This window comes from Eucyclogobius newberryi, unplaced genomic scaffold (assembly GCF_026437365.1).
Source record: "Eucyclogobius newberryi isolate DKJ021-1_F unplaced genomic scaffold, fEucNew1.0.hap1 SCAF_18, whole genome shotgun sequence".
NCBI lineage: Eukaryota > Metazoa > Chordata > Actinopteri > Gobiiformes > Gobiidae > Eucyclogobius > Eucyclogobius newberryi.
The window spans coordinates 32,886,668-32,906,237 of record NW_027315812.1 but is presented as its reverse complement, the minus strand read 5'-3'; the positions used below and the strand labels follow the sequence as shown (position 1 = coordinate 32,906,237).

Here is a 19,570-nt window from a genome sequence, read left to right as displayed (position 1 = left end):
CCCCTACAGGCCGGTACACTTATGACCTCTAACGCGCCCCCTACAGGCCGGTACACTTATGACCTCTAACGCGCCCCCTACAGGCCAGTACACTTATGACCTCTAACGCGCCCCCTACAGGCCGATACACTCATGACCTCTAACGCGCCCCCTACAGGCCGGTACACTTATGACCTCTAACGCGCCCCCTACAGGCCGGTACACTTATGACCTCTAACGCGCCCCCTACAGGCCGGTACACTTATGACCTCTAACGCGCCCCCTACAGGCCGGTACACTTATGACCTCTAACGCGTTGTGTTAAACTATAATTTATACGTACAGCAGGTATAAATACACCAAATACAGTCAAAATTAGAAAAATACAGGTGCACTTTGTCCTCTGCAGCTGTCCCATCCTTCAGTGCAGCTGGAGCAGAGGTCACAGTGCAGCTGGAGCAGAGGTCACAGTGCAGCTGGAGCAGAGGTCACTGTGCAGTGTGGTCAGGACTGTAGGAGGATTGACCTCTGGTCACAGGGGGAACATTTTGAAAGAAATATCCAAAATAGAAATCCACATAAAGGTTTCTCTTTCTCATTCTTTATTTGAGACAGTCTCCACAAACAAAAGTCTTTTGTGTTGAATAACGGCATCTTTCCTGAAGCGATTGGGAAAGATTTATTTCACTTTTGTTTCTTTGCGCTGACAGATGTGATCGGCCCAGTAATGACCTTTGACCCTGACACAGAGTTCTGCTCCAGCTCAGATTCAACTTCAGTGAACACAAGCTAATGTGTCCTAAAGTATTTATAGGTCTGTTTAAAAAAGCCTTTTAATAAGCACAGATTTCATCCTGATTTAATACCACACTGTGGAACATGGATACAAGCCAGCTGCTCCTTCAGGCCATGTACGAGTCAGGTTTGTGGCGAGGCAAGCCCACTCACAGTAAGGACACAGGTTTTTATGTTTCTCTACCTGAAAGAACATGCTTTTATTTTGTCTTTTTTTAGTTAAAATGTTACATACTTTGACTTTAAGAAATGCACTAAGTACAACTTTTGAGTTGCATTTCACTTCGTGTAGTTGGAGATGTTAATCGCTAACTGGGGTTTGGGAGCAGGACCACGCCTCAACCTCTTACTTCCCCAGCAACCACACCTCCACTCTTTAACCACGCCTCTAATTACCCAGAAGGCCTATATATGCAAAGGCCAATCCCAGCATCTCTTGTTGTCTCTCAACCCCCTTCTTTCGTATTCCATTGTTGTGGCGTGGTCCTTGCTCGTGAGGTACTTATTACTTTGACTCCACTACATGAGAGTGTTTGTTACTTTTGGATGAGTTTGTGGTGGGTTTTCATTTATTTGTTGCTTTGAGTATTTTTTGATTTTGAAGTTGTAAATATACAAAATAAAAGCTCATTGAATTCCTATCCCGGCACTGTACTTGTACTGCAGTAATACTTCTGTACTTGTACTGCAGTAATACTTCTGTACCTGTACTTGTACTGCAGTAATACTTCTGTACCTGTACTTGCACTGCAGTAATACTTCTGTACCTGTACTTGTACTGCAGTAATACTTCTGTACTTGTACTTGTACTGCAGTAATACTTCTGTACCTGTACTTGTACTGCAGTAATACTTCTGTACCTGTACTTGCACTGCAGTAATACTTCTGTACTTGTACTTGTACTGCAGTAATACTTCTGTGCCTGTACTTGTACTGCAGTAATACTTCTGTACTTGTACTTGTACTGCAGTAATACTTCTGTACCTGTACTTGTACTGCAGTAATACTTCTGTACCTGTACTTGTACTGCAGTAATACTTCTGTACCTGTACTTGTACTGCAGTAATACTTCTGTACCTGTACTTGTACTGCAGTAATACTTCTGTGCCTGTACTTGTACTGCAGTTATACTTCTGTGCCTGTACTTGTACTGCAGTAATACTTCTGTACCTGTACTTGTACTGCAGTAATACTTCTGTGCCTGTACTTGTACTGCAGTTATACTTCTGTACCCGTACTTGTACTGCAGTAATACTTCTGTGCCTGTACTTGTACTGCAGTAATACTTCTGTGCCTGTACTTGTACTGCAGTTATACTTCTGTACCTGTACTTGTACTGCAGTTATACTTCTGTACCTGTACTTGTACTGCAGTAATACTTCTGTGCCTCTACTTGTACTGCAGTTATACTTCTGTACCTGTACTTGTACTGCAGTAATACTTCTGTGCCTCTACTTGTACTGCAGTTATACTTCTGTGCCTGTACTTGTACTGCAGTAATACTTCTGTACCTGTACTTGTACTGCAGTAATACTTCTGTGCCTCTACTTGTACTGCAGTTATACTTCTGTGCCTGTACTTGTACTGCAGTAATACTTCTGTACATGTACTTGTGAACATACAGGCCCGTACCATTCTAAAGAATTCAATCCAAATAAACTGAACCAAAGATTCGATTCAGTTTTATTCAGTCATTTTATTTCGTCCATCATCAAAAATATAAAACTATTTAGTGATAAAAATAATAAATTAATACAAAAATAGGACATGATACAGTGATTTCCCACAGCGTTCCCAGTGAAATAAATAAAGAGCTAGTGTTTCCAAGCCATTTAAGTACATTTACGCACACACACACACACACACACACACACATACACACACACGTACACACACACACACACACACACACACACACACACACACACACACATACACACACACGCACACACACACACACACACATACACACACACGTACACACACACACACACACACACACACTTATATATATGCAGCAGGTCAGTAGCATTAGCACACGGCTCAAACTCCTCATGCAGTAGGTTGAGTTCACCTCTGACTGTTACTATGGCGAGTGTCTTGTTTGTGATTGGTCGTTGTTCTTGGCACTTGTTCTGGACACATCAGAAAACTGCACTGTGATTGGTGGGTTTTCAAAGTGGGTGTGGATGATTGTAATTTTTTTCTCCTTTGTGAAATTAGGGTGAAAAGGTTTCACTTTGATGAACATAACAATCAAAACCGTGTGGTCATTGTACCGTTGATAATCTCCATAGCAACAACAGGACACAGGGGGCGGGGCATAGATTGGTTTGGCAGCAGTGTGACCTGCCCCAGCCTTCTTCTGAACTGGCCTTTAAACACCGCCACCCGGCCCGTCGCCACCCGGCCCGTCGCCACCACTTATTATGAAAAATGAATTGAAATATAGTATTGTTTTTAAAAGGTGATATGAGGTAGAATATACATTGGTGGCACAGATGGTGTTTGCGGCGGCCGGGCTGTGTCTCCTGCCCAGAGGCGTGGCCCGTCTCCAGTGCCACTGGCAGGTTTTTAACCAATAGAAGGATCATGGCGACAGGCCGAGCTGCTCCACCTTCATTTTAAATAAACCTTGGACAGTTTAGACTGAACACAACCGACTGCATGTAGTTCCAGAACTGGCCACAAGGCGAAAATACAGCGACACGATAAACCAGCCGACATTAGACCATAGCGTAGCCCCAGCCTCGTGTTCCCTCGTGTTCCCTCGTGTTCCCTCGTGTTCCCTCGTGTTCCCTCGTGTTCCCTCGTGTTCCCTCGTGTTCCCTCGTGTTCCCTCGTGTTCCCTCGTGTTCCCTCATGTTCCCTCGTGTTCCCTCGTGTTCCCTCATGTTCCCTCATGTTCCCTCGTGTTCCCTCGTGTTCCCTCATGTTCCCTCATGTTCCCTCGTGTTCCCTCGTGTTCCCTCGTGTTCCCTCGTGTTCCCTCATGTTCCCTCGTGTTCCCTCATGTTCCCTCATGTTCCCTCGTGTTCCCTCATGTTCCCTCTTACAAACATATACAGTCCACACTTGTGCCACATGAGTCACATGTGCAGTTTCACAGAAACTAAAGTCCACGGCGTCAGTGGTGCTGAGGGCCCTCGCTCACAGCGCTACACGTTGAGGGCCCCCGCTCACAGCGCTACACGTTGAGGGCCCCCGCTCACAGTGCTACACGTTGAGGGCCCCCGCTCACAGCGCTACACGTTGAGGGCCCTCGCTCACAGCGCTACACGTTGAGGGCCCCCGCTCACAGCGCTACACGTTGAGGGCCCTCGCTCACAGCGCTACACGTTGAGGGCCCTTGCTCACAGCGCTACACGTTGAGGGCCCTCGCTCACAGCGCTACACGTTGAGGGTCCTCGCTCACAGCGCTACACGTTGAGGGTCCTCGCTCACAGCGCTACACGTTGAGGGCCTCGGTTTCCTTCTTCTCGCTGGGCTGCTCTTTGTTCCTCCGTAAGCAGCAGATCACGATGAGTGCGATGAGCCCTCCCACCAGCAGGAGGGGCAGCAGGACGGCCCCTACGATGACCCCCAGAGAGTATTCTGCCAACACAAGAACACCAGACTCAGACCAGGCTTGGACAGGGCGGGGCAACGTTCACATTCACACGGCAATTAGGTTATATTTGTATTTCATGGGTAACTAGCTATAGATGCATCCATCACGTGATAAAGTTGACTTAAATTAACTTCTTGCATTATTTTAAGCCCATTAAACACAGACATTTTTAAGTAATGTAATGGACTTTGAGTTTTTGGGGGCCCTTAAAGGCTTGTGCTCCCCATGCATTTGAAGGCTCAAACAAGTACACAAGAGTAGAGTTAGATGATGCCGCTCGCTCAGTCAGGTCTGTGGGGCTTTGGTCCAATCATAACCCATCACTCTGTGGACACAATGAGCTTGGACACTTCGGGAACAAGTCAAAAAACTGAAAAAGAACAAAGAAGCCTTGTGACACCTAAGTTAACTGGCCACGCCGCAGCTCTGGAGGAGACCAGAAGCAGGATAGAGCCAGTGATTCTGCAGGTGATCACTGGCAGGAGCCTCAGAGGAAGAGGAAAGAGGAATAAAAAGTGGACAGTCGAGCCACAACAGCCGCTCTTTAAATCTCACAGTCCAGTTCCTGCAAGCCAACGTGGCATATTTAACGAGCCAGGTCTGTGTCCTGACTGATCAAGAGGACGATCTGGAGAGTGTGTTTAGGCTGTAATATCTAAAACTTCCAACAAAATCTGAGAAAATGAAGCTTGTCCACAAACATCACTCCTTAAACGGCTGCGTCCAGACGTCTCACTGTGGACCGGACCACACCAGCTCCACGTCTCACTGTGGACCAAACCAGCTCCACGTCTCACTGTGGACCGGACCACACCAGGTCCACGTCTCACTGTGGACCGGACCACACCAGCTCCACGTCTCACCGTGGACCGGACCACACCAGGTCCACGTCTCACTGTGGACCGGACCACACCAGCTCCACGTCTCACCGTGGACCGGACCACACCAGGTCCACGTCTCACTGTGGACCGGACCACACCAGCTCCACGTCTCACTGTGGACCGGACCACACCAGCTCCACATCTCACCGTGGACCGGACCACACCAGCTCCACGTCTCACCGTGGACCACACCAGCTCCACGTCTTACCGTGGACCAAACCAGCTCCACGTCTCACCGTGGACCGGACCACACCAGCTCCACGTCTCACCGTTGACCGGACCACACCAGGTCCACTTCTCACTGTGGACCGGACCACACCAGCTCCACATCTCACCGTGGACCGGACCACACCAGCTCCACGTCTCACTGTGGACCAAACCAGCTCCACGTCTCACTGTGGACCAAACCAGCTCCACGTCTCACCGTGGACCGGACCACACCAGCTCCACGTCTCTCCGTGGACCACACCAGCTCCACGTCTCACCGTGGACCGGACCACACCAGGTCCACGTCTCACCGTGGACCGGACCACACCAGGTCCACGTCTCACCGTGGACCGGACCACACCAGGTCCACGTCTCACCGTGGACCGGACCACACCAGCTCCACGTCTCGCCGTGGACCACACCAGCTCCACGTCTCATTCTTCTGCTCTGCAAGAGTGATCAGGAAACACTTTTGATCAAGTGAAATCCCGACTGAGACAGAAGAAAGTGGACGCTCGGCTTTATCCCGCAACACTGAGGCTAAACGTGGAGGGGAAATAAAAAGATGACCTCACCAAAGGAGACATCAGCATTTGCAAATACAGGACCCCCAAATACACTTTACTGGAGACATGTGAGTAACACAATGTGGGCCAGTGTGAGCCAACGTTAGTTTGTAAATTACCCAGTTGAAAATGTTTTATCACCAGTACCAGAGGGATTTATTTATTTTTTTTTACCTAGAGAATGGTTTCCCTCGACTTAAAACATCCAAATGAATTACATTTGACTATAACAAACTTTACTATTCCTCATACAGGGGCAAACATAAGAGGGGCGTGGCCATATTGATGAACACAAAGATAAAGATGGCAGATTTGAACTGGTCAAAGGAACTATTAATGGAAGTGTGTTTATGCTCCACTTTAACACTGAAGCTGTGGATCTGATGCAAACCACTCTGAGGAACCCTCGTCTGTGGTGGAGACTGGAACATTGGACGTCTCAAGCTCAAAAAGAACTGGTGAATCTATAAATAATACATTTCTAAAATGAATAAATGCACGTGTTAAAATGTGTGAAATTGGCAACTGTAATTTGGCCCTAGTTTGTGGGAGTGTCTATGTCTGTGTTCAGCCTGTGACGAGCTGCGATTGGCTCCAGTCACATGTGACCCAAACGGGGACAAGCGGAGGAAAATGAATGAATGAATACATAATATAAGGTTAATGAAATTCTCAAAATGATTAGCTGAGAAGTTTAGAAAATAATAATATTATTTTACCCAAACAAGACCAAATTCAATCATAATTTGAATGATTCTACAAAAAAACTTCTCAGGAAACAAAGAAAAAGAAATACAATCTTTTCTGGACTCTCAATTTACCACGACTGAAATGTAGGAGCAGGAATAACAATTAAAAGACTAAACAACGACTCTCCAGGAGCGATGTGTTCACCTCAGAGTCGTATGAAGCGACACATAATGAACCAAACACAAAAGCAACAAAACAAAGCCGCAATAACGAGTCTGAACGCTGAGAAAACCTTTGATTCTGTTCACTTCTTTATTTATTTACACTTTAAAATAGATTGTGTGATAATAAAAAATATCGACGCTCTTTACGATGTCAAGAATCAGAATGAACGGTCACGTGACGGACTCACCGGCTTTAGAAAGGGGTGAGACAGGCTTGTGCTTGGTCTCACCTGTTGTTCGATTTGCAATATATTAGACAATCAGAAACAATTTATGGCGTCACAAACAGTGTTGGGTAGCGTTACATTTAACATGAGCAGCGACGCACAACGACATGAGCAGCGACGCACAACGACATGAGCAGCGACGCACAACGACATGAGCAGCGACGCACAACGACATGAGCAGCGACGCACAACGACATGAGCAGCGACGCACAACGACATGAGCAGCGACGCACAACGACATGAGTAGCGACGCACGACATGAGCAGCGACGCACAACGACATGAGCAGCGACGCACAACGACATGAGCAGCGACGCACAACGACATGAGCAGCGACGCACAACGACATGAGCAGCGACGCACAACGACATGAGCAGCGACGCACAACGACATGAGCAGCGACGCTCAACGACATGAGCAGCGACGCACAACGACATGAGCAGCGACGCTCATCGACATGAGCAGCGACGCACAACGACATGAGCAGCGACGCACAACGACATGAGCCGCGACGCACGACATGAGCAGCGACGCTCAACGACATGAGCAGCGACGCACAATGACATGAGCAGCGACGCACAACGACATGAGCAGCGACGCACAACGACATGAGCAGCGACGCTCAACGACATGAGCAGCGACGCACAACGACATGAGCAGCGACGCACAACGACATGATCAGCGACGCTCAACGACATGAGCAGCGACGCTCAACGACATGAGCAGTGACGCACAACGACATGAGCAGCGACGCTCAACGACATGAGCAGCGACGCACAACGACATGAGCAGCGACGCACAACGACATGATCAGCGACGCTCAACGACATGAGCAGCGACGCTCAACGACATGAGCAGTGACGCACAACGACATGAGCAGCGACGCTCAACGACATGAGCAGCGACGCACAACGACATGAGCAGCGACGCACAACGACATGAGCAGCGACGCACAACGACATGAGCAGCGACGCACAACGACATGAGCAGCGACGCTCAACGACATGAGCAGCGACGCACAACGTAATGAGCAGCGATGCACAACGACATGAGTAGCGACGCTCAACGACATGAGCAGCAGCGCACAACGACATGAGCAGCGACGCACAATGACATGAGCAGCGACGCACAATGACATGAGCAGCGACGCACAACGACATGAGTAGCGACGCACAACGACATGAGCAGCGACGCACAACGACATGAGCAGCGACGCTCAACGACATGAGCAGCGACGCACAACGACATTAGCAGCGACGCTCAACGACATGAGCAGCGACGCTCAACGACATGAGCAGCGACGCTCAACGACATGAGCAGCGACGCACAACGACATTAGCAGCGACGCTCAACGACATGAGCAGCGACGCTCAACGACATGAGCAGCGACGCACAACGACATGTCATGAGAATGTCATGTCCACACTGTCCTCAGCATCAGAATTGTCCCATGATGAAGACACATTTTCATATTTTCTCTATAAATTAACTCTTATTCCAAACAAAGTCAAAGAACTGAAACTATAAAAACAAAGGTTTTGCCCAGAACATGAAGCTCAACAGAAGTATTGAGAGTGTTGTGATCCTGCGAGTTGTGTGTACTTTCACTTTTAAACAAGTTTTAAGATGCCCTGAGTGTTGTGTGGGTGTGGCCTTTGTCCTGAGTGTTCCTGTGGGCGTGGCCTCTGTCCTGAGTGTTCCTGTGGGCGTGGCCTTTGTCCTGAGTGTTCCTGTGGGCGTGGCCTTTGTCCTGAGTGTTCCTGTGGGCGTGGCCTTTGTCCTGAGTGTTCCTGTGGGCGTGGCCTCTGTCCTGAGTGTTCCTGTGGGCGTGGCCTTTGTCCTGAGTGTTCCTGTGGGCGTGGCCTTTGTCCTGAGTGTTCCTGTGGGCGTGGCCTTTGTCCTGAGCGTTCCTGTGGGTGTGGCCTTTGTCCTGAGCGTTCCTGTGGGCGTGGCCTCTGTCCTGAGCGTTCCTGTGGGCGTGGCCTCTGTCCTGAGCGTTCCTGTGGGCGTGGCCTCTGTCCTGAGTGTTCCTGTGGGCGTGGCCTCTGTCCTGAGTGTTCCTGTGGGCGTGGCATTTGTCCTGAGTGTTCCTGTGGGCGTGGCATTTGTCCTGAGTGTTCCTGTGGGCGTGGCCTCTGTCCTGAGTGTTCCTGTGGGCGTGGCCTTTGTCCTGAGTGTTCCTGTGGGCGTGGCCTCTGTCCTGAGTGTTCCTGTGGGCGTGGCCTCTGTCCTGAGTGTTCCTGTGGGCGTGGCCTCTGTCCTGAGTGTTCCTGTGGGCGTGGCATTTGTCCTGAGTGTTCCTGTGGGCGTGGCCTCTGTCCTGAGTGTTCCTGTGGGCGTGGCCTTTGTCCTGAGTGTTCCTGTGGGCGTGGCCTCTGTCCTGAGTATTCCTGTGGGCGTGGCCTCTGTCCTGAGTGTTCCTGTGGGCGTGGCCTCTGTCCTGAGTGTTCCTGTGGGCGTGGCATTTGTCCTGAGTGTTCCTGTGGGCGTGGCCTCTGTCCTGAGTGTTCCTGTGGGCGTGGCCTCTGTCCTGAGTGTTCCTGTGGGCGTGGCCTCTGTCCTGAGTGTTCCTGTGGGCGTGGCCTCTGTCCTCAGTGTCGTGTGGGCGTGGCCTCTGAGTGTCGTGCTCTGGCTGACTCACGGTCCAGGAGTGAAGGGTCCCTCTGGTGGGTGCACTGGGTCTGGCTGAGCGTCCCCAGCTGGGACGACGTGGGCCGGGACGGGACCAGAACCTGGACCTGGAAACAGTAACTCTCTCCTGGGTCCAGGTCACTCAGCACCAGCTCACTGGACCTGGAGGTCACCACTTTCTGCAAGCACAAAGACACTTACACTTAGTCCTGGTACATGATTTAGACCTAGCTTAGGCTGGGGTCTAGGTCTAGGTCTTGGTCCTGGTCCTGGTCCTGGTCCAGGTCCAGGTCCAGGTCCAGGTCCTGGTCCTGGTCCTGGTCCTGGTCCTGGTCCTGGTCCTGGTCTGGTACCTTGCCGGTGCTCTTGTTCCTCCTGTAGGTGACCTTGTACTTCAGCTCGTCCCCGAACACGTCCCTGATGCTGAGCTGTCGTCCGTCTCTGAAGACAGCAGTCAGAGGGTCGACCACCTGGACCGTAGTCCGCTTCTGGTCCGGACTCACGTCCAGCCTGAAGGACGGGCCCAGGAGCAGCGCTAAATTGTGGACATCAGCAACGGACGTGTGTGTTACAATGTGGACATCAGCAACAGACGTGTGTCTTATAGGGGTACTCACTGTGGTGTAGGGGTACTCACTGTGGTGTAGGGGTACTCACTGTAGTGTGGGGGTACTCACTTTGGTGTAGGGGTACTCACTGTGGTGTAGTGGTACTCACTGTGGTGTAGTGGTACTCACTGTGGTGTAGGGGTACTCACTGTGGTGTAGGGGTAATCACTGTAGTGTGGGGGTACTCACTGTGGTGTAGTGGTACTCACTGTGGTGTAGTGGTACTCACTGTGGTGTAGGGGTACTCACTGTGGTGTAGTGGTACTCACTGTGGTGTAGGGGTACTCACTGTGGTGTAGGGGTACTCACTGTAGTGTGGGGGTACTCACTGTGGTGTAGGGGTACTCACTGTAGTATGGGGGTACTCACTGTGGTGTAGTGGTACTCACTGTGGTGTAGGGGTACTCACTGTGGTGTAGGGGTACTCACTGTAGTGTGGGGGTACTCACTGTGGTGTAGGGGTACTCACTGTAGTGTGGGGGTACTCACTGTGGTGTAGGGGTACTCACTGTGGTGTAGGGGTACTCACTGTAGTGTGGGGGTACTCACTGTGGTGTAGTGGTACTCACTGTGGTGTAGTGGTACTCACTGTGGTGTAGGGGTACTCACTGTGGTGTAGGGGTACTCACTGTGGTGTAGTGGTACTCACTGTGGTGTAGTGGTACTCACTGTGGTGTAGGGGTACTCACTGTCTGTGTAGGGGCAGAAGGGTGGCGAGCGGGTGTAGGGGTACTCCTTGAGCTCCAGGGGTGCTCCCTGGGGTGGCTCTGACAGGACATCGGCGGTGTAGGAGGCCTGGAGGTCACTCAGGCTGCTGGACAGGTCACACTGGGTCTGCGAGCTCTGGATGCAGTGTGGGTTCCTCTGACGGTCTTTGTTCAGCCTGGAAGCACACGAGCAGGGGACGGTCACCAGGGGGCAGGGGTCAGACGGAGGGCAGGGGTCAGACGGAGGGCAGGGGTCAGACTGAGGGCAGGGGTCAGACTGAGGGCAGGGGTCAGACTGAGGGCAGGGGTCAGACGGAGGGCAGGGGTCAGACGGAGGGCAGGGGTCAGACGGAGGGCAGGGGGCAGACGGAGGGCAGGGGTCAGACGGAGGGCAGAGACATTCTGTGCCAGACCTGACCTGCATCACCACATGGACCATATTTCTGTGTAAATATCTCATGTCACAACGTCACAATCACTGGATAAATACGAGCTCAGGAGCAGATGATCCAGATGTGAAGACATCAAGGACAGAGGGGACAGTGTGTGTGTGTGTGTATGTGTGTGCGTATGGTGTTTGTGTGTGTGTGTGCGTACGGTGTGTGTGTGTGCGTACGGTGTGTGTGTGTGCGTACGGTGTGTGTGTGCGTATGGTGTGTGTGTGAGTGTGTGCGTACGGTGTGTGTGTGTGTGTGTGTGTGTGCGTATGGTGTTTGTGTGTGGGGTGTGTGCGGTGTGTGTGTGTGGGGTTTGTGTGTGTGTGTGTGTGTGTATGTGTGTGCGTATGGTGTTTGTGTGTGTGTGTGCGTACGGTGTGTGTGTGTGCGTACGGTGTGTGTGTGCGTATGGTGTGTGTGTGAGTGTGTGCGTACGGTGTGTGTGTGTGTGTGTGTGTGTGTGCGTATGGTGTTTGTGTGTGGGGTGTGTGCGGTGTGTGTGTGTGGGGTTTGTGTGTGTGTGTGTGTGTGTGTGTGCGTACGGTGTGTGTGTGCGTATGGTGTGTGTGTGAGTGTGTGCGTACGGTGTGTGTGTGTGTGCGTACGGTGTGTGTGTGTGTGTGTGTATGGTGTGTGTATGGTGCGTGTGTGTGCGTGTGTGAGTGTGTGCGTACGGTGTGTGTGTGTGTGTGTGTGTATGGTGTGTGTGTGTGTGTGTATTGTATTGTGTGTGTGTGTGTGTGTATGGTGTGTGTGTGTGTGTGTGTGTGTGTGTGTATTGTATTGTGTGTGTGTGTGTGTGTGTATGGTGTGTGTGTGTGTGTGTGTGTGTATGGTGTGTGTGTGTGTGTGTGTGTGTGTATGGTGTGTGTGTGTGTGTGTGTGTGTGTGTGTGTATGGTGTGTGTGTGTGTGTATGGTGTGTGTGTGTATGGTGTGTGTGTGTGTGTGTGTGTATGGTGTGTGTGTGTGTGTGTATGGTGTGTGTGTGTGTGTGTGTATGGTGTGTGTGTGTATGGTGTGTGTGTGTGTGTGTGTGTGTGTATGGTGTGTGTGTGTGTGTGTGTGTGTATGGTGTGTGTGTGTGTGTGTATGGTGTGTGTGTGTGTGTGTGTATGGTGTGTGTGTGTGTGTGTGTGTATGGTGTGTGTGTGTGTGTGTGTGGTGTGTGTGTGTGTGTGTGTGTGTATGGTGTGTGTGTGTGTGTGTATGGTGTGTGTGTGTGTGTGTGTATGGTGTGTGTGTGTGTGTGTGTATGGTGTGTGTGTGTGTGTGTGTATGGTGTGTGTGTGTGTGTGTGTGTATGGTGTGTGTGTGTGTGTGTATGGTGTGTGTGTGTGTGTGTATGGTGTGTGTGTGTGTGTGTGTGTGTGTGTATGGTGTGTGTGTGTGTGTGTGTGTGTGTGTGTATGGTGTGTGTGTGTCTGTGTGTATGGTGTGTGTGTGTGTGTATGGTGTGTGTGTGTGTGTGTGTATGGTGTGTGTGTGTGTGTGTGTATGGTGTGTGTGTGTGTGTGTGTATGGTGTGTGTGTGTGTGTGTATGGTGTGTGTGTGTGTGTGTGTGTATGGTGTGTGTGTGTGTGTGTGTGTATGGTGTGTGTGTGTGTGTGTGTGTGTGTGTGTGTATGGTGTGTGTGTGTGTGTGTGTATGGTGTGTGTGTGTGTGTGTGTGTGTGTATGGTGTGTGTGTGTGTGTGTATGGTGTGTGTGTGTGTGTGTGTGTATGGTGTGTGTGTGTGTGTGTGTGCTTGTGTACCACCTTCACATCATAACTCACACTTAAACATGAAGCTTTAGGAAACGGCTCCACCCAAACCTCACACTCACATGCCGTCGGCCTGTGTGACTGATATGTACAGCAGGGGCCAGCAGGGGCCAGCAGGAGCCAGCAGGGGCCAGCAGGGGCCAGCAGGGGCCAGCAGGGGCCAGCAGGGGCCAGCAGGGGCCAGCAGGGGGCAGAAGTGTGTCACCAGAGTGTGAGCAGAAGAGAGAGAAGGTCTGAAACATGTTCCTGCACAGTTCTTACTGCAGATGACAGACGAGTCATTTGGAGGAAGTGAAAAATCCCTGGGTCAAATCTGTTCTTACAACATGGAAGGAGCTGATCAAAACATACAAACTAAACAAAGATGTGACAATCTTGAATGAATGAAAAAAAAACATGAATATAACCAAGAAATGAAACAGGAACAGTTTTGCATCATTTCTTTGACTTCTCTGCATGTGAGGGGCGTGGCTAAAGCCTCTACGCCGGAGGCGGAGCCAGACATTCTAAACATCCGGGGCTTAGCCCAAAAAGAAAGGGAAGGGTTCATTCGGGCCAATATGATGTGGTTTTAGTGCAGTTACAGACAATAACCCCCAAAGGCAAAGACAGACCATGACCTTTCTGTTTTCTGACAGAGATCCTCCCTCTAAAAACATTGAACAGAACAGCAGAAGTGACGTTTAGTTACATTTACTTTGTCAAGAAATTGTACAACTTGGTGACAAGACAAATGCCTCCTATCAGCGCTCGAACTCACGACCCTGATGTCCACAGACTCTGTCTTTGAACTGATGCTTTTACAATGAGATGATTCAAGTGAAGTCAGGACCCAACGCTCCTGTTGAGCTAAAGCCACTTAGTGACATCATGAGGCATTTTTAAAAAAAGATCCGGGGCTCAAGCCCCAAAGCCAGAGCCTGGCTCCGCCCATGCTCTGCGCCTTTTTATGTCGTGCGGCCATAAACAGGAAACAGCTGTTGCTAAGCATCTGCGCTCAACATGGGTGCGCACCGATGTTCCCCGGCACGATGTTCCCCGGCACGATGTTCCCCGGCACGATGTTCCCCGGCACGATGTTCCCCGGCACGATGTTCCCCGGCAACGATGTTCCCCGGCACGATGTTCCCCGGCACGATGTTCCCCGGCACTGATGTTCCCCGGCACGATGTTCCCCGGCACTGATGTTCCCCGGCACGATGTTCCCCGGCACGATGTTCCCCGGCACGATGTTCCCCGGCACGATGTTCCCCGGCACGATGTTCCCCGGCACTGATGTTCCCCGGCACGATGTTCCCCGGCACGATGTTCCCCGGCACGATGTTCCCCGGCACGATGTTCCCCGGCACGATGTTCCCCGGCACGATGTTCCCCGGCAACCATGTTCCCCGGCAACCATGTTCCCCTTTTCTGTGAATGGGGGAACATAGGTTCCTCCTCACATGATAGAATAGGCTCCTGGTTCAGGTTCCACATTCCCAATAGTTATGCATAAATATGGTTCTACAGCATAGAACCCTAACCCAGGGCTTTTGGATGGTTCTGATCTGCTCCAGAGTGAACCAATGGAAACGTGCCTCATCCGTGATTGGATCAGCTGATGAACACTTCCTCCCTTTGTGCTATTGTGAGCAGTGAAAGCATTATGTAGAGCCTCCTCCTCCTCTGCTCCTCCTCCTCTGCTCTCACTCCTCTGCTCCTCCTCCTCTGCTCTCACTCCTCTGCTCCTCCTCCTCTGCTCTCACTCCTCTGCTCCTCCTCCTCTGCTCTCACTCCTCTGCTCCTCCTCTGCTCCTCCTCCTGTGATCCGCTGCTCTCTTTATGGCTGTGTTCCAGGACACTTAGGGCGGGGCACAGAGCTTTTAGTGCTGCTTATCTCCTCTGTTCAAGGTCAGCGTGTACTTGAGGGAGAGAGCGCTACTGAGCACGCTCAGAAGGGACGCTCCTTATTTTCAGTGCTTATTAATCAGATCTGTGTTTTTAATCAGATTAGTGAGTTCAAAGAAAATACATCAGGCTGAAAAAAATGTGTATTAGTGTGAGAGCTTAGAGGACGCTACTGAGCATGCTCAGAAGGACGTGCAGGTACTCACTGAGCGAACTCCACGGTGTAGGAGTACTCGGCTGTAGGCTCTGGTCCCCACGACAGCACGGTTTTGAAGTTAGTGGACTTCCAGGTGATGTTCTGTGCTGGAGGAAAGGACGCTGCAGGACAAGAGAACATGGAGCTCAGCATCACATCTCACTGCTGCAGGACAAGAGAACATGGAGCTCAGCATCACATCTCACTGCTGCAGGACAAGAGAACATGGAGCTCAGCATCACATCTCACTGCTGCAGGACAAGAGAACATGGAGCTCAGCATCACATCTCACTGCTGCAGGACAAGAGAACATGGAGCTCAGCATCACATCTCACTGCTGCAGGACAAGAGAACATGGAGCTCAGCATCACATCTCACTGCTGCAGGACAAGAGAACATGGAGCTCAGCATCACATCTCACTGCTGCAGGACAAGAGAACATGGAGCTCAGCATCACATCTCACTGCTGCAGGACAAGAGAACATGGAGCTCAGCATCACATCTCACTGCTGCAGGACAAGAGAACATGGAGCTCAGCATCACATCTCACTGCTGCAGGACAAGAGAACATGGAGCTCAGCATCACATCTCACTGCTGCAGGACAAGAGAACATGGAGCTCAGCATCACATCTCACTGCTGCAGGACAAGAGAACATGGAGCTCAGCATCACATCTCACTGCTGCAGGACAAGAGAACATGGAGCTCAGCATCACATCTCACTGCTGCAGGACAAGAGAACATGGAGCTCAGCATCACATCTCACTGCTGCAGGACAAGAGAACATGGAGCTCAGCATCACATCTCACTGCTGCAGAACAAGAGAACATGGAGCTCAGCATCACATCTCACTGCTGCAGGACAAGAGAACATGGAGCTCAGCATCACATCTCACTGCTGCAGGACAAGAGAACATGGAGCTCAGCATCACATCTCACTGCTGCAGGACAAGAGAACATGGAGCTCAGCATCACATCTCACTGCTGCAGGACAAGAGAACATGGAGCTCAGCATCACATCTCACTGCTGCAGGACAAGAGAACATGGAGCTCATCACATGATGACGACCTTGAGGCTCCAGGGTCAAAGCTGAAGACTAAATGTGCCTTTGGTCTAAACCAGGGATATTCAACTTAAGTTTCCTGAGGGCCGGGGCCCCGGGGCCACAGGTGCACTACACACCACTATTGTGTATCCTATATATTTCCCCAACACTGTTTCAATCAATATAATTTATACAATACAATAACAACTGAAAGATTGGATTTTTGTGAGAAATACTATTAAATAACAACATGGCCCATCCAGGACGGAGAACCAGACTAGAACCAGGTCTGAGGCCGGACTATCACAGAATCAAAAAGGACTAAACACAGACCAAACCAGGTTTGAACTAGCCCTAATCCAGAAGTAAACCAGGGAACATTTTATTTAATTGACATATATATTTGGAACATGGGCAGTGGGCTGAATTAGATCGCGTGGAGGGCCTGATTTGGCCCCTGGGCCTCATGTTGAGTATGTCTGAGGCTCTTGTCAGTGACATCACAGGGTTCTGTGGCTCCACATCACAAGTGTGTGTTTGTGCTGCTGCAACTGTGAGAGATGAACAGAAGCGGTGCCAAAACACATCCCTGCAGAGACCAGAGCGTCCCATGTTTGTCCGTAAAGCCTCACTCTGGGAGAATGTCCACGAGAAGTGTCAGTGACTGGTCAGAAGTGTCAGTGACTGGTTAGAAGAGTCAGTGACTGGTCAGAAGTGTCAGTAACTGGTCAGAAGTGTCAGTAACTGGTCAGAAGTGTCAGTGACTGGTCAGAAGTGTCAGTGACTGGTCAGAAGTGTCAGTGACTGGTCAGAAGTGTCAGTAACTGGTCAGAAGTGTCAGTAACTGGTCAGAAGTGTCAGTGACTGGTCAGAAGTGTCAGTGACTGGTCAGAAGAGTCAGTGACTGGTCAGAAGTGTCAGTGACTGGTCAGAAGAGTCAGCAACTGGTCAGAAGTGTCAGTGACTGGTCAGAAGAGTCAGCAACTGGTCAGAAGTGTCAGTAACTGGTCAGAAGTGTCAGTAACTGGTCAGAAGTGTCAGTGACTGGTCAGAAGTGTCAGCGACTGGTCAGAAGTGTCAGTGACAGGTCAGAAGAGTCAGCGACTGGTCAGAAGTGTCAGCGACTGGTCAGAAGTGTCAGTGACTGGTCAGAAGTGTCAGTAACTGGTCAGAAGTGTCAGTGACAGGTCAGAAGAGTCAGCAACTGGTCAGAAGTGTCAGCGACTGGTCAGAAGTGTCAGTGACTGGTCAGAAGTGTCAGTAACTGGTCAGAAGTGTCAGTGACTGGTCAGAAGAGTCAGTAACTGGTCAGAAGTGTCAGTGACTGGTCAGAAGAGTCAGTAACTGGTCAGAAATGTCAGTGACTGGTCAGAAGAGTCAGTACCTTGTCAGAAGTGTCAGTAACTGGTCAGAAGTGTCAGTGACTGGTCAGAAGAGTCAGTGACTGGTCAGAAGTGTCAGTAACTGGTCAGAAGTGTCAGTAACTGGTCAGAAGTGTCAGTGACTGGTCAGAAGAGTCAGTACCTTGTCAGAAGTGTCAGTGACTGGTCAGAAGTGTCAGTAACTGGTCAGAAGAGTCAGTGACTGGTCAGAAGTGTCAGTGACTGGTCAGAAGAGTCAGTGACTGGTCAGAAGAGTCAGTAACTGGTCAGAAGTGTCAGTGACTGGTCAGAAGTGTCAGCGACTGGTCAGAAGTGTCAGTGACAGGTCAGAAGAGTCAGCAACTGGTCAGAAGTGTCAGCGACTGGTCAGAAGTGTCAGTAACTGGTCAGAAGTGTCAGTAACTGGTCAGAAGTGTCAGCGACTGGTCAGAAGTGTCAGCGACTGGTCAGAAGTGTCAGTGACTGGTCAGAAGTGTCAGCGACTGGTCAGAAGTGTCAGTGACAGGTCAGAAGAGTCAGCGACTGGTCAGAAGTGTCAGCGACTGGTCAGAAGTGTCAGCGACTGGTCAGAAGTGTCAGTAACTGGTCAGAAGTGTCAGTGACAGGTCAGAAGAGTCAGCAACTGGTCAGAAGTGTCAGCGACTGGTCAGAAGTGTCAGCGACTGGTCAGAAGTGTCAGTAACTGGTCAGAAGTGTCAGTGACTGGTCAGAAGAGTCAGTAACTGGTCAGAAGTGTCAGTGACTGGTCAGAAGAGTCAGTAACTGGTCAGAAATGTCAGTGACTGGTCAGAAGAGTCAGTACCTTGTCAGAAGTGTCAGTAACTGGTCAGAAGTGTCAGTGACTGGTCAGAAGAGTCAGTGACTGGTCAGAAGTGTCAGTAACTGGTCAGAAGTGTCAGTAACTGGTCAGAAGTGTCAGTAACTGGTCAGAAGTGTCAGTGACTGGTCAGAAGAGTCAGTACCTTGTCAGAAGTGTCAGTGACTGGTCAGAAGTGTCAGTAACTGGTCAGAAGAGTCAGTGACTGGTCAGAAGTGTCAGTGACTGGTCAGAAGAGTCAGTGACTGGTCAGAAGAGTCAGTAACTGGTCAGAAGTGTCAGTGACTGGTCAGAAGTGTCAGCGACTGGTCAGAAGTGTCAGTGACAGGTCAGAAGAGTCAGCAACTGGTCAGAAGTGTCAGCGACTGGTCAGAAGTGTCAGTAACTGGTCAGAAGTGTCAGTAACTGGTCAGAAGTGTCAGCGACTGGTCAGAAGTGTCAGCGACTGGTCAGAAGTGTCAGTAACTGGTCAGAAGTGTCAGTGACTGGTCAGAAGTGTCAGCGACTGGTCAGAAGTGTCAGCAACTGGTCAGAAGTGTCAGTAACTGGTCAGAAGTGTCAGTGACTGGTCAGAAGAGTCAGCAACTGGTCAGAAGTGTCAGCGACTGGTCAGCAGTGTCAGCGACTGGTCAGAAGTGTCAGCGACTGGTCAGAAGTGTCAGTGACTGGTCAGAAGTGTCAGTAACTGGTCAGAAGTGTCAGGGACTGGTCAGAAGTGTCAGTAACTGGTCAGAAATTTCAGTGACTGATCAGAAGAGTCAGCAACTGGTCAGAAGTGTCAGCGACTGGTCAGAAGTGTCAGTGACTGGTCAGAAGTGTCAGTAACTGGTCAGAAGAGTCAGTAACTGGTCAGAAGAGTCAGTGACTGGTCAGAAGAGTCAGTACCTTGTCAGAAGTGTCAGTGACTGGTCAGAAGTG

At 50.5% G+C, this 19,570-nt stretch overlaps 1 protein-coding gene across 1 annotated transcript in view; it reads right to left on the bottom strand.

Annotated features, from left to right (window-relative positions):
* Window positions 1-2,454: 2,454 nt before the first annotated feature.
* Window positions 2,455-19,570, bottom strand: part of f3a (coagulation factor III, tissue factor a) — a 20,821-nt gene continuing 3,705 nt past the window's right edge. The window contains exons 2-6 of the mRNA XM_072451226.1: window positions 15,420-15,531; window positions 11,107-11,300; window positions 10,163-10,344; window positions 9,820-9,988; window positions 2,455-4,368 (exon numbers count right to left, since the gene is read on the bottom strand). Coding sequence (XP_072307327.1) covers window positions 4,223-4,368; window positions 9,820-9,988; window positions 10,163-10,344; window positions 11,107-11,300; window positions 15,420-15,531 — 803 coding nt within the window. The 3' untranslated portion in view covers window positions 2,455-4,222. The remainder of the gene's footprint in view (window positions 4,369-9,819; window positions 9,989-10,162; window positions 10,345-11,106; window positions 11,301-15,419; window positions 15,532-19,570) is intronic.